The sequence below is a fragment of the Oncorhynchus nerka genome, linkage group LG7, assembly GCF_034236695.1.
Source record: "Oncorhynchus nerka isolate Pitt River linkage group LG7, Oner_Uvic_2.0, whole genome shotgun sequence".
In the NCBI taxonomy this organism is placed as follows: Eukaryota; Metazoa; Chordata; class Actinopteri; order Salmoniformes; family Salmonidae; genus Oncorhynchus; species Oncorhynchus nerka.
Window position 1 is genome coordinate 41400446 of NC_088402.1, and position 12964 is coordinate 41413409.

General features: G+C 45.5%; 2 protein-coding genes and 1 non-coding gene across 11 annotated transcripts in view; all 3 read left to right on the forward strand.

Moving 5' to 3' along the window:
* Nucleotides 1-8840, forward strand: part of ago4 (argonaute RISC component 4) — a 32964-nt gene extending 24124 nt beyond the window's left edge. For 7 of the 9 annotated variants that reach the window (XM_029663627.2, XM_029663630.2, XM_065020514.1 and 4 more), the window contains 7 exons: nt 116-264; nt 576-760; nt 1113-1272; nt 2316-2631; nt 3214-3348; nt 3789-4090; nt 5330-8840. In XM_029663627.2, coding sequence (XP_029519487.1) covers nt 116-264; nt 576-760; nt 1113-1272; nt 2316-2631; nt 3214-3348; nt 3789-4090; nt 5330-5438 — 1356 coding nt within the window. In that variant the 3' untranslated portion in view covers nt 5439-8840. The remainder of the gene's footprint in view (nt 1-115; nt 265-575; nt 761-1112; nt 1273-2315; nt 2632-3213; nt 3349-3788; nt 4091-5329) is intronic. The other 2 variants (XM_065020515.1, XM_065020517.1) reach the window with 1 other exon arrangement.
* LOC115132888 (small nucleolar RNA SNORD35) lies at nt 1965-2048 on the forward strand. The gene has a single exon (XR_003864144.1). It is a non-coding gene; the product is annotated as a small nucleolar RNA SNORD35 (small nucleolar RNA).
* Nucleotides 8841-10560: 1720 nt separating the features above from the next.
* LOC115131699 (claudin-9-like) lies at nt 10561-12943 on the forward strand. The gene has a single exon (XM_029663634.2). The coding sequence runs from the start codon at nt 11483-11485 to the stop codon at nt 12179-12181; it is 699 nt and encodes a 232-aa protein (XP_029519494.1). The 5' UTR covers nt 10561-11482; the 3' UTR covers nt 12182-12943.
* Nucleotides 12944-12964: the final 21 nt, after the last annotated feature.

A 12964-nucleotide genomic window follows, 5' to 3' on the forward strand; every position in this document is an offset into this window, starting at 1 on the left:
TATCACTGGGAAGGTGCAACTTCTACCCGCACTATGTGCGTGGTGCAGGCAAGAAGCTGGGGAGTTGTATCTGCTGTGTCGGCTGGTTAAACCGGGGGGTTCACTAAGAGCGTAGGGACTCTCTCCGCAGAATAAGACCGTGGCCACGCCCAACCAGGGCGTGTGGGACATGCGGGGGAAGCAGTTCTACGCCGGGATCGAGATCAAGGTGTGGGCTGTGGCCTGCTTCGCCCCACAGAAACAGTGCAGAGAGGACCTGCTCAAGTGAGTCATCTGCCCGTCAACATGGGAGACACACCTTCACCCTTTCTCTTTTCCTATTCCCACAAATCTCCATAGCCCTGCTTAGTCTGTGTGGTGATCATTACTCATTTAGGGCCAAATCCAAACTTTTAAGATATGTGGGCTTATCCAAAATATGATGTACATCTCCCATTGATGTATGCATACTAGTTACGCAAATATATCTTAAGTTAGGATTTTGACCACAGAATTTCAACTTATTGTTCAACAGTTTGAATGCAGTATTCTGGCTCTAGACTAGATTCCCTGAAGGTTTGTTCATGGTTTTCTAGGAGCTTCACAGACCAGCTGAGGAAGATCTCGAAGGACGCGGGGATGCCCATCCAGGGACAGCCGTGTTTCTGTAAATACGCCCAGGGAGCGGACAGCGTGGAACCCATGTTCAAACACCTGAAGATGTCCTATGTGGGACTGCAGCTCATCGTGGTCATCCTGCCCGGCAAAACCCCTGTCTACGGTAAGAATCATACTACTTTAGTTGGGAAATCTATTCTTTATTTGGGGAGATCTATTATGTTGAAAGAAGGGCAAACTAACTTCAACTAGGTTGTCCGTCTCTTCCTACTGTCTTTAAAAAAAAAATGCATTTCCTCTTATGGATTTGTATAAGATATTTGATCAAATATAATTGGAAGGCTTGAAAATGGTGGTAGGGGAGCAAACCCCCCTCAATTTCCACTAGTGCCTTGAGGAACACTAGTTCACTATTTATGCTTAATGTTAAGAGAACCAATCTACTAGCTACTCTTGCATTTGAGAATATTAGAGCTCAATTACTTTTCTGTGTCCCTATGGTCCTGGTGCCACAGCGGAGGTGAAGCGGGTAGGAGACACTCTCCTGGGCATGGCCACTCAGTGTGTCCAGGTGAAGAACGTGGTGAAGACGTCCCCCCAAACCCTCTCCAACCTCTGCCTCAAGATCAACGCCAAACTGGGTGGCATCAACAACGTCCTTGTGCCCCATCAGAGGTGGCAACCACACACACGCATACTCATACATGCAATTTTAAAGAGTTACAATTCATATAAGGAAATCAGTTAATTGAAATAAATTCATTAGGCCCTAATCTATGTAATTTCACATGACTGGGCAGGGGTGCGGCCATGGGGAGCCAATCAGAAATGAGTTTTTCTCCACAAAAGGGCTTTATTACAGACAAATACTCCTCAGCACCCCCACCACCCCTCAGACGATCCTGCAGGTGAAGAAGCTGGCTATGGAGGTCCTGGGCTGGTGTGGGTTACAAGTGGTCTGCGGTTGTGAGACTGGTTGGACATGCTGCTAAATTCTCTAAAATGACGTTGGATGCAGCTTATGGTTGATAAATTAACATTAAATTCTCTGGCAACAGCTCTGGTGTACATTCCTGCAGTCAACATGCCAATTGCACGCTTCCTCAACTTGAGACATCTTTTATTGTCCCCAGCACAAGGGGAATCAGCTTCTTCATATCCCACACTTGTCAGGCGGCTGGATTATCTTGGCAAAGGAGAAATGCTCACGAAAAGGGATATAAACAAATCTGTACACAAAATTTGCGAGAAATCAGCTTTTTGTGTGTATGGAAAATGTCAGATATTTTTATTTTATTTTAGCACATGAAACCAACACTTTACATGTTGTGTTTGTTCAATGTGGTATACTCAAGATTGTGTCTCGCTGCAAGTGATGTTGTTCTCACGATGGTCTTCCAAGCCTTCATGGCTTTGAAGAAATTGCCTAAAGGCAACACTGATGCAGTACAACTGTGAATAAAACAGCCCACTGCTTAATCATCAATGAAAGCGCAATACACCCACACAACATACAATTGCCTATCCACATTCTGTTATGTCCATAACATGTCAATCAATTCTCAAATGTATTGTGCTGAAGACTTATACCTCTGCTCTAAGAGCAAAGCAACACTCATATACACACACACACACACACACACACACGTACGTTTATTTTATTGCCATATGTTTAAAAAAACAACATGTAAATAATGTAAACCTCTCCCTACCTCCAGACCCTCTGTGTTCCAGCAACCTGTCATCTTCCTGGGGGCGGACGTTACTCACCCTCCAGCCGGCGACGGCAAGAAGCCCTCCATCGCGGCGGTGGTGGGCAGCATGGACGGCCACCCCAGCCGCTACTGTGCCACGGTGCGCGTGCAGACGTCGCGCCAGGACCTGTCTCAGGAGCAGCTGTACAGCCAGGAGGTCATCCAGGACCTGACCAACATGGTGCGCGAGCTGCTCATCCAGTTCTACAAGTCCACACGCTTCAAGCCCACCCGCATCATCTACTACCGCGGCGGCGTGTCCGAGGGCCAAATGAAACAGGTGAGGAGGGGGTGACTGGGAGGGTTTGATGCGTGTCGTTTCGGTTCATTAGGGTTTGTGGGTTTTCAAGTTTTGACTCTGTTCTGAATTGACCGTTGAATGACATTGCTTTATGATTTCTCATTTTGAGTCTGTGGCTGCTTATCCCTTTAAAAGGTGCGGCCCCTCGCACCCCAGCAAAACCACGGTGTCTTATCAGTGTTGGGCGTTGACGGTTCAATACTGACTCAAAGTATATCCAGACGGATCTCCCTCTCCAATTAACCCTGTCTCTACAACTTGAGATATAATGTAAAGGATAGAAGAGAACAAGTGTGGTCCCTAGTGATTTGTGCCACAGTGCCCTGGATATAGCATCTCACTGCGTTTACACAGGCAGCCCGATTTGGATCTTTTGCTCAATTATTGGTCCTTTGACCAATCGGATCAGATCTTTGGCCAATAATTGGGCAAAAGAACAGAATTAGGCTACCTGTGTAAACGCAGCCAACTTTGACTCAACCAGAGAATCATCTCAATGCATTTTCCCATGCAATGTGAATCTCACTGTTTCTATGTCTGTGTGGGTGGCTGTGTGTGTAGGTGGCGTGGCCGGAGCTGATAGCAATCAGGAAGGCCTGTATCAGCTTGGAGGAGGACTACCGACCGGGCATCACCTACATCGTGGTTCAGAAACGCCACCACACCCGCCTCTTCTGCTCAGACAAGGCCGAGAGGGTGAGTGGAGACACCCCTGCTCTACATGGGTCAACTCAATTCCTGGAGGGCAGTGTCTGTGTTTTTTTTAGGGAACTTCCTAAGCAATTACCTTTTTCAAATGATCGATCAAGTACATGGGAGGGGCGAGGACACCCAGCCCTCCGGGAATTGAGTTTGACATCCCTGATGTAGAGGGTGCAGTTAACCGCAGGTCTAGGATCAGATTACCCACCTGTAAACCATTTGTGGATAAAACGACATCTGTACCAGGCCTTTGGCAGTGTTTCAATACTTTTTAAATGCATCTCTCAAAACTCCTATCTTTGGAGTAATATCTGAGCTGACAGTTCACTCGATTCATGATTTAGACACAGACTGGTTGCAGAGCGAGTTAGCCCCTCTTCAGCTTGCACCCCAGCATATCCAGTGTCTTTAATATCCAGTGTCCCCCCCTACAGGTTGGAAAGAGTGGCAACGTCCCAGCCGGAACCACTGTGGACAGCACAATCACCCACCCCTCAGAGTTTGACTTCTACCTGTGCAGCCATGCTGGGATCCAGGGCACCAGCCGGCCCTCCCACTACCACGTCCTGTGGGATGACAACTGCTTCACGGCCGACGAGCTCCAGCTGCTCACCTACCAGCTGTGCCACACCTACGTCCGCTGCACCCGCTCAGTCTCCATCCCCGCGCCAGCCTACTACGCCCGGCTGGTGGCTTTCCGCGCCCGCTACCACCTGGTGGACAAAGATCACGACAGGTACTGATGAAAGTGGCAAGGCACAAGTTCTGAATACTGAGGGGTATCACAGATATACAGTGCCCTCTGTAGTTATTGGGACCGTTTTCTTTTGGCTCTGTACTTCAGCACTTCGGATTTGAAATGATACAATGACTGAGGTTAAAGTGCAGACTGTCTGCTTTAATTTGAGGTTATATTCATCCATATCGGGTGAACCATTTAGAAATTACACCATTTTTTGTACGTAGTCCCCCCCATTTTAGGAGACCAAAAGTACTGGGACAAACTCAACAAATTTGTTGGCTGCACTTGCTGTTTGTTTTTGGATGCGTTTCAGAGTATTTTGTGCCCAATATAAATGAATGGTAAATGTATTAATCAATTTGGAGTCACTTTTATTGTAAATAACAATATATTACACTTCTACATTAATGTGGATTCTACCATGATTACGGATAATCCTGAATGAATCATGAATAATGATGAGTGAGAAACTTAGACACACAAATATCATACCCCAAAAATGCTAACCTCCCTTTATTGTAATGGTGAGAGGTTAGCTTGTCTTGGGGGTATGATATTTGTGTGTCTAACTTTCTCACTCATCATTATTCACGATTCATTCAGGATTATCCGTAATCATGGTAGAATCCACATTAATGTAGAAGTGTTTAGAAACATTCTATTCTTATTTACAATAAAAGTGACTCCAAAATGACAACATTATTTACCATTCATTTATATTGGGCATTAAATACTGTGCATCCAACAAATTTGTTGAGTTTGTCCCAGAACTTTTGGTCTCCTAAAATGGGGGGGACTACGTACAAAAAGTGGTGTAATTTCTAAATGGTTCACCCGATATGGATGAATATAACCTCAAATTAAAGCAGACAGTCTGCACTTCAACCTCAGTCATTGTACCATTTCAAATCAAAGTGCTTTAAGTACAGAGCCAAAAGGAAAGAGAACATGCTTCACTGTCCCAGTAATTACACAGAGGACTGTATATGAAATGTAATTTTAGCCTGAACAGACACTAATGGGCTGTATTAGCTGCCCTATATGTTAGATGCATAATATGTTGCAGATATAAATCTGAATATACCATTTTTGTTTGGCATGTTGATGCAAATACATTCTGGTAGATTTAGTTCAAAATGACTGTTAAGTTGTAATGGTGCAACCAAACAGTTGGGCTTTTGCTTCTGTTACTTTATCATGTATCTGACCCCTTTCTCTTGTCCTGTCCTGCAGTGCGGAGGGCAGCCACGTGTCGGGCCAGAGTAACGGTCGGGACCCCCTGGCCCTAGCCAAGGCAGTCCAGATCCACTATGATACCCAGCACACCATGTACTTCGCCTGAGCCACGCCAGCAATGGGTGCAGTTCTGTCCCATCTCTCTCTCTCTCCTGTCTCTCTCTCTTTTTTTTGCCAGTCTCTCTCTCTCTTGCGTGTTGATCTGCACCAAAGCGGTTCGAAGCCAGTGAAGTGTGCCAATGGAGTATTTTCCTTTTCGGGGAAAAAACGACATCCGGCGTTCCCGATTGAGCCGCCTTCTACCAGCAATCCGGCACTGAGAGACCGTGGGGTTTCCAATGTACAGAGAAAGCAAATACACGCATACACAAGTTGAGCCATTTTATTTTGTATTTTTCCTTTTGTGTGTTTTTTTTGTAACACTGAGCAATGGAGCGGACTGACGCCAATCGTCAGTGGCAGCTCTTCTAGCTAAGCAGGACTCTGTCTACTTTTTACCTCAAAGCCCCTTTGGGTGAAAACCTGTCATAAGGTCTTGGGTTGGTGGGGGTCATTGGGGGTATGCGTGGAAACATGGGTAGGGTGGACCTTTTTTTGAGAATATTTTTTTTTTCCTTTTATGATCATGTTTTTCCTTTCTCCTTTTCTTCAGTCTTTTACAAGCGAGGTCACCTGGGTATCCATACCCATTACTCTTTCTTCTCCCATTTAGCGAAGAATAAGTGTGTTTGTGTATATACGTGTGCGTGTGTGTCTTTGCGTGTGTGTTTCATGGCAGGCCACTGAATTGTAAAGGGAAAATCAAGGAGATAACTGCTGTAAATGCCTCAGATTTGATGTTTTTATATTCACACATTACATATATATATAAATATTTACATCTATAGAACAGATTGAACTATACAGGCTTCACAGAGGCCGGTGGGTATATGTGTAGCAGTAGCAACCGTGGTTTAGCCGGTGTGGCTGACTGGGCAATGGGACCTATTGAATGGTTGAGAGCTTCGTGAGGGTTTACGGCATTGGGCTAAGCCGTCTTAGTTGGTGCCCCGTGTGAGGAAGGGGATCCATCCCTTAAACTTGTTTGTCTCAACGGTTATGACATTGTTGGGGAGGAGCATGTTTTTTAGCAAGGCGCTAGTCGTCTGAATTTTTCAGAGCAGGAAAACACATTCACTTAACTTTTGGGGTCTCCTTTGCTACCGGCCAATTCATTGCACTGACCGGGGATGCTAGGTAAGCAACAGAGGGCACTCTTCTCTTACCTTTATGCATTTATACATACAAATCAAAAAGCAGAATTTGTAAGAGTTTAATATAAAATTGTTTTTGTGGCTAATCTTAACTATTGTTCAGACATAGTTGGTATATTTGATGTTGTTCTTATTGTTGTTAATGTTCTTATCTACGATTTATGATAATTATCAAACCGGCAGCAACCAGATGTGTAGTTAGGAGATCAGTGGCTGGGTTTAGAGTTAGACACTTTGTAGCATTCTGGCCTCCGGTGTGGGGGAGGCCCAAGGTGGGGGGCCTCCGGTGTGAGGGAGGCCCAAGGTGTATCAGTTTATGCGCCCTTCTGCTCCTCAGTTATGTAGTAGTTTATGGTGTTAGGGAATGGTTTGGCTGTGTTCTCCAGTAGGGAACATCTGTGTTGATCTATCACCGTTACTCCTGACTGGTAAAACAGGAGGTTACCATCAGTGCTCATCTGGTGAGTATTGTTGGCAGCAGGGGGTTTCGGTTCGAATGGATGAAAGGTGACAATCAGAGCTGGCATTAGGAAGAAACTGGGACAGACAGACAGTGGTAAAAAAAGAGGTATGCAATAGGCAATGAGTTACATTTTTAGAACTTCATAATGTGTTTCTATGATAGTTTGTGTGTATTTGAACAAGTATATCTATCCAAGTCTAAACTTCTGGTATTTTTTAATTAAATAATGTTTTGAACACCAGATATGAACATAAAGCATAAGCACTGCCCTTGGATCTAATGGCACCTGACCAGTCACGACCGCGGTTAAAGATCCCATTTAACCACAGTCGTGGGTATGGTTGTGCATAACTCGCGGTGAGGATGGGGCGGGGGTCGACGGCGGCGTGCACGCCTCGTCAGGGGGGGTCGGCTCAGCGAGAAACCCTTTTGTAATAAACCATACGTTAAGCAGCAGGTTTGCTATGAATGAGTTTTGAGCGCCTACCTGTCGAGGGCGTGGGCGCTTGCCTATGGGAGGGGAAGCATGGTGGCGGTCCAGGCGTTGCATGCAATAAGTTTGAGGGGCAGGGGCTAAGCTGTTGTGGAGATGTGCACTACTTTTCCCACGCGGCAAGGGTGCTGCGTTGATTCAGCCTGGTGTGGTAGTCTGCAGAGTGTGTTCCTGTGGGTGTGGCCAGACTGGAGCATTGTCCAGGATGTGGGTGTGGTCTCCTAGCAGGGGATCCAAAGGCGGTGATGACTCCCCAGTTTTGAACATATTATCATTGCAAAGCAATATTAACCCAGAATCCAGTTTTCGAATGAGGAAAAAGCTATAATTCTTCTCGTCGATGTGGCTGTTGGTCTGCTCTCTGTCGCCGTTTGTGTTTCTGTAACTAGTTTTGTTGCCTGTATCAATCAGTGGGAATGTGCATTCAGTGGACTAGCTCTTTAGGCTCTGAGAATAAACATTTAAAAAAGGTAACATTTAGACTTTGCTCGCCTGCATGCCAGAGTATTGTCTCTAAAAAAATCTCTTTAGAATTATATTTATTAAGAGTGAGACTGTTATAGGCTAGCAATATCGTCCACTCTCCTCGAGACGTATTTGAAAGATTCCTACACAAATGTCAGTAAAAAAACGGAGGCACAGGCCGCTAGAGGCTGAGCGTTCGAGCCTTTATGTCGTGGCCCGAAGACAAACGAGGTACTTTCTTCAAAAGTGGGCCCGGTAAAGACTTGAACTCTCGCCCCCGCACAGGCTTCAGTGTAGTGTCCATTTAGGCCTCCACTTCCTGGTTTGTGCCCCTGCCACGCCTCTTGGGGCTGTCCTGTCTCGTGGCGCCACCCTGCTGGCCACCCACACAAGCGCACTTCCTCTCTGTGGGGGGCCTCGGCCCAAGGTGTCCACGGCCACAGGAATACCTCCTTTTTTAACCTTTTTAACGAACCATTCTTTCTGTGCCCCGTTTGAAAGAGAGCATGATTTTATTTTTTAATTCCTCTTTGATATAATGACTACAGGTTTGTTATTTGACATTGTGTAATTTAATTTTCTTTATTCTGGTGTGTAGCTCTGCTGTTTTCTGCTAGTGGTCTGAGCTGTGTGACTGTCCAATGGCAATAGAAAGGTACCCTGTCTGACCTGCTGGGGAGGGGGTGGGGCTTCCTCAGGCCCCTCCCACAAAGGCGCCTAATCACTCGCTGTATTGCTATGTGACATGTTGAATTTTTTTATTTTTATTAGCCTGCAGGGAATATTTGTGTTATTGTGCAAAGTAATAAATTGGTATTTTATGCCTATATCATACGCTGGTGTTTCCTCTCTTCATTCCATTATTGCTTTTTACCCCAACACCACACATGACACAAAGGGCAAATGCTAGTCTTCTGCTCCATTTACAATGTATAATAAATTAGTTGTGTGATTACAGGGCTGCCACTGTAGATAATTTAATGTACAGTATAATAGAACTAGTCCACAATCACAACTAGAGGTACTACATTAACCTGTCAGTAGATGGCATCATTCTCTCAATGAGCAGAACAAGTCTACTGGCTGAGCAAAAACAATCTGAGGAGATGGGACTCTAGATGGACTCCTGAAAACACCCTTCTCACTCAGTTTAGCTTAACAAAAGATAAGACACTGTCATTTTATGACAAAGCCACTATCATGTACCAAAGAGCAATTGTAAATCTAAAGGCAGCATTTGTTGACTTGGACAATGTAGTCAGCTGATACAACTATCTTGGAGATGATTACACAAAATCAGGGATGTCCATCTTGAACAATTACTGCTATTGTGTGTGTTAGGGTGTGCAGTGCCTGTTCCGTCAAACATGTTCTGTGTGTGTGGAGCACCAACTCGACAAATCAAAACCTGGCGACTTATATTTGGGTTTCGAACATTTATTTAGACGTTAATGTATTCTTTTGTGTGTGCTAATGATTCCGGTGGATTTCCGCAATAGCCTTCATTTACGATGTGGTATTCATCATATGCAGTACCATGGGCCAATATGTCTCATTCACAATGGACAGCCTGTGCATCCCCATCCTCCCTCCCCCTTTCCCCCTCTCTTGTATCACTGCCCCTCCTATTCCATTTCCTGTGTCCCGTGCTGTTGTCATGACCACCGTTGCCAAGGAGAGGTCACACTCGCACGAGAAAGGGAACTCGAACCGCAGATCTTGTTACCATACTATTGAATTAATCAGCACACCAAGGTTCAATGAGATGTGGTGAGCGAGGAGATCAGAAACAAACAGCTGATAAGCAAAATAAATCATTTGTTCTCCGTCAGTCACACTGTTAACAATGTAAATCCATTGATATAATCCACAAGATGGGATATCAGCCCTTGATATGGAAGACCAGTGCTTTGTGACCATAGACATTGAATCAATCTCTCTTGAATGAGAAGAAACAGACTATCTCAATGGAAAAATGACACTCGCTGCACTTATTTTTTTGTGAGTAAATTTAAGGAGACTTGTTTAGGCAACACCACTTTTCTCCATCCCTTAGATGGAGAGTGAATGCTTACACCTGACCTGTATTTCTCACGTGGGGGTTTCTGCTTTGTAGTCTGATTCTTTCTGCTCGCAAACAGTCACTCCACCTAGCTGCCTTTATTTTTTATTTTTTTTAGCCATTTCTCCCTTTCACTGCAGCACCCCCAGACAAAAAGCAGAGTTGTAAAAGCTCATTTAGCCATGTAGCGCAAAGCAGAGCATTTAAGCCCCATTGTAGAGGCCCCCTTGATTATCTTTGTATTAATTGATCCGCCTACAGACACCCCCCTCTCCCTCTCCCCCTGTACTGTCGAGTTCCCCTTCTCTTTCCAGACACGGTGTTGCTCTCACAGGTTGATGGTAAAACTGAGGTTGTTCTGAAGATGGGAGGGACGGACGTACTATTCCACTTACCTGGCAGTTTGACTAAGTGGTCTGGCCTGCTATCTATACCCTAACACCCAGATTGGACTGACTCATTTGGGTTTGCGTGCGGGGGGGGGGGGGGGGCAGCAAGCTGAACCTGCGTCGAGTCTGAAGTGGCTCGGCAGGCTCTGAGCCCTTTGTGAGCATTGTGACGAAGACACTTCAACAGGCGCCAGCGACAGATGCCTCTTCACTCTCCAAGGCTGTGTTCTTTAAGACACCATCATAACACATTTTAAGCTTTAGCAGTGAAACAACTTTGGCATCAATCATCAAGTTTTGGTTCATTTGGAGGCTAATTTAGGATGAACTTGGACAAAGGACATAAATGGACAAAGGCCTATTTGTGTTTTATCAAGACATCGGTTCATGTTTTGTTTATCTTCTGTGGACCTTTTTGCTCATAGAGGACTGTATCAGTTGTTTTTTACTCCCAGCAAATCGAGTATCAAGATTTGATCAGCCTGACGTATCTAGGTAAGGCTACACCTAGATCAGCTCAGCACTTGGGTTCGTGGGAAGTTAGAGGGCCAGAGCTGCTGACAGAAGTGGATGACATCAATTATACCCTAGCCACAAACCCACTAGGCCTGATGGTGCCGTTTCTGAAGCTCGATCAATCAAAAATAGGTGAGCTGCCACTAGCGGCTGCACAGCTATTGACTCTTCAATAATTCATCAGTTTGTAAGAGGGGGAAAGTAAGAGAGCTAGGAGTGACGGATGGTGGTGGAGGAAGAGAAGACTATCACCGGGGGGGAAAAAGTAGAAAAACGCTGAGTTGAAGACATCTGACTAGATGTTGGAAAGAAACACAGAGACATAAGAAGCTTGAGAAGGGAAGGTAGTTTAAGACAGGACAGTGAGTGACTCAAATTCAGGATTGTGAAAGGCCCAGACAGAGAAAGCAGGTGGAGCAAAGGAGTGGGCCTTGAAGTGAGAAAGAGGACATAGACAAGTGTTTTAAAGGTCAGTTTCAGGTGGTCAGAAGACATCGAGAGCAGCCATCATGGTCAACACAGGCATGCAGTTGATCAGCTTCACCTGCGCGGTGACAGGTTGGGTCATGGCCATCGCTGTGACGGCCTTGCCTCAGTGGAAGGTGTCAGCCTTCATCGGCAGCAACATCCTCACCTCCGAGATCAAGTGGGAGGGCATCTGGATGAGCTGCATCTACCAGACCACGGGCCACATGCAGTGCAAGACCTATGACTCCATGCTGGCTCTTCCCCCGGACCTCCAGGCAGCACGTGCCCTCATGTGTGTGGCCATCTTCCTGGGCTGGTTGTCCTGCACCGTGTCCTGCTGCGGCATGAAGTGCACCACATGCGCTGGCGACGACCGTCGCGCCAAGGCGGGCATTGCCCTCTCCGGCGGCGTGCTATTCATCCTGACGGGCCTGTGCGTGCTGGTGCCCGTCTCCTGGACCGCCAACACGGTGGTCCAGGACTTCTACAACCCCAACGTGCCTGTCATGTACAAGCGAGAGCTTGGCCAGGCGATCTACCTGGGTTGGGCATCTGCAGTTATTCTGATAATCAGCGGGGCCGTGCTGAGCAGCACCTGCCCCCATATCGAGAGGGGAGGAGGGGAGTACCGCCGGGGATACATGGGCCGGAGCTTTCCTAACTTGCGCCCCTCCCCCCTCGCACCTGATCCTCCGAAACCTATCACCTCTAACAGCGTGCCCCTGAAAGAATATGTGTAGTCAAGAGAAAATGTGTGAATATAATTGTATGAATTGGAGTATGGGAAGGAGCAAGGTTGAGAAGAGGAAGTAGAAGGCAAAGGAAACATGTTTTGGACTGTGAGTGGGGGTGAGGAGTTGTGACCTGGAAGGTTTTGACGATGGGAAGCATTGGATTTGAAGCTCTACTCTGCAGTGATCTTTCACTCTTTTACTGTGAACCTGATGCATTTTTATTTATTGGAACTAATATGTTTCAAATGTATTTGTACATATTCATCTCTACATATTGTTTGAGACTTTCCATTATGCCTTTCATTATTCACCTCATTTGTATTCTAATGTATTTATTGACTACAATACACATTTATTACATCGTGATATATAGTATTAGTGCACAGACAGCTCACAATACTTCAGGGGATGCCTGGAAGACACGACGTCAATCACCATAAACATCTTTAAGATATTCGTTTTGTGTGCCTTGTGGTGTGAAGATTTTATTGATTTCTTTCACAATTCTTCTCAGATGTCTGTTAAATTACTTCACAGATTTTGTCTCATGACTATGTAATGGAGTTTGAATAAGTCAAAATTGTAAAAGAATAAACAGATTTTTTCCAAGGGTGTTATGTTTTTACGTATGTTTAGTTCATGACAAACTGATCTTTTTTCATTGTTTGCCCAGAGTATTGGGGGCCTCATATCTGTGCTAAATGTTCAGCTGTGCACAACTCCAAATGTGTTCCTGTTGCTCTGACCTTGGGTAATATAATGATGGCTCAATCTAGCCCTCCTATAGGC